This window comes from Dendrobium catenatum, unplaced genomic scaffold (assembly GCF_001605985.2).
Source record: "Dendrobium catenatum unplaced genomic scaffold, ASM160598v2 fragScaff_scaffold_1232, whole genome shotgun sequence".
Lineage (NCBI taxonomy): Eukaryota > Viridiplantae > Streptophyta > Magnoliopsida > Asparagales > Orchidaceae > Dendrobium > Dendrobium catenatum.
Window position 1 is genome coordinate 2,232,814 of NW_021319694.1, and position 1,195 is coordinate 2,234,008.

Below are 1,195 nucleotides of genomic sequence, written 5' to 3' on the forward strand. Positions count from 1 at the left end.
TAAGGTGAATTGGTGGATTCTGAGGCTTTAATCAAAAAGCCAAAGGAGCCTTCTTTGACAGTTTTCAATAAAGAAGTTACTATGGATACCAAGGATGAAGGTTTTGGTGGTTTGGGTAATGTTGTGTCTGGTGTGTATAAACCCAAACTTCTTAAAGAGCTTAGGTCTCTTGGACCTTTGAACCCATCTTCTAGGAAAAATAAGGTGAATTTGAATAAGAAAAGGAGAGGGGTCCTTCCCCTTTTATGAGGAAATGAGTTCCTTAGCTTTTTGGAACTGTAGGGGGGCTAATAAGAAAGAAGCCTCTTTGTATTTGAAGGAATTTGTTAAAGAGTGGGATGTTTTATTTGTTGGTATAGTTGAAACTTAAATTTCATCTATTAGTAGATGTGAATTTGATAAATTCGTGGGAGTTGGTTGGGATTTGTTTCTCTTCCCTTCTAATGGGATGTCTAGATGTATCTTGGTAATTTGGAGGACTGATTTGGCCTACTTTTTTTTGTTGGAAAGGTCTTCTCAATGTGTTGTTGGGGAGCTGAAGATTCTAAACAAAGGTTTATGGGTGGTATCTATTGTTTATGGTAAAAAGGACTTGTATGGAAGAAGAAAGTTGTGGGATTGTTTGGAGCTGCACTCGAGGTTGGAGGTGCCTTCTGTGGTAAGGGGAGATTTTAATTGCATGCTGCCTAAAGATGATAAAAAGGGTGGTAAGAAGTTCTCTTTTTCCCAAGGGCTTCTTGAGATGAAAGCTTTTATGAATAATAATGATCTTCATGATGTTGGGATTCTTGGACCAAAGTATACTTGGTGCAATAATAAAAATGGTAACGCTCGTATTCTTGAAAGACTTGATAGATGTTTATTGAATTACAAGGCATTAGAAATGGTTCATCAAGCTTCGATTAGGCACTTGGCTAGGGTTGCTTCTGACCATTGCCCTATTGTTTTGAAAAATTTCAACCAAAGTTATTGTAGCAACAGATTTCTTAGATTTGAAGATGTATGGTTATCTTATCTAGCTGTAGCTACGGTGGTGAGTAAATCATGGAATAAACTGGCTTGTGGTGATGTTATGGAATTCTTTAATAAAAAATTTTTCAGGGTTATGAAATCCTTGCATTTTTTGAGCAAATCTAAACATAAGAATTTGGTTGATCTGAAAGAAAAGCTTAAGAGGGAAATTGAAGAACATTAG

The 1,195-nt window shown here is 36.3% G+C and overlaps 1 protein-coding gene across 1 annotated transcript; it reads left to right on the top strand.

Annotated features, from left to right (window-relative positions):
* Nucleotides 1-448: 448 nt before the first annotated feature.
* Nucleotides 449-1,195, top strand: LOC110097132. Its single transcript, XM_020823377.2, has one exon. It carries the CDS (start codon nucleotides 449-451, stop codon nucleotides 1,193-1,195), a length of 747 nt encoding a protein of 248 aa, XP_020679036.2.

Coding starts and splice junctions, on each gene's coding strand:
- LOC110097132 (XM_020823377.2), top strand. CDS start 449: ATGTCTAGATGTATCTTGGTAATTTGGAGGACTGATTTGGCCTACTTT.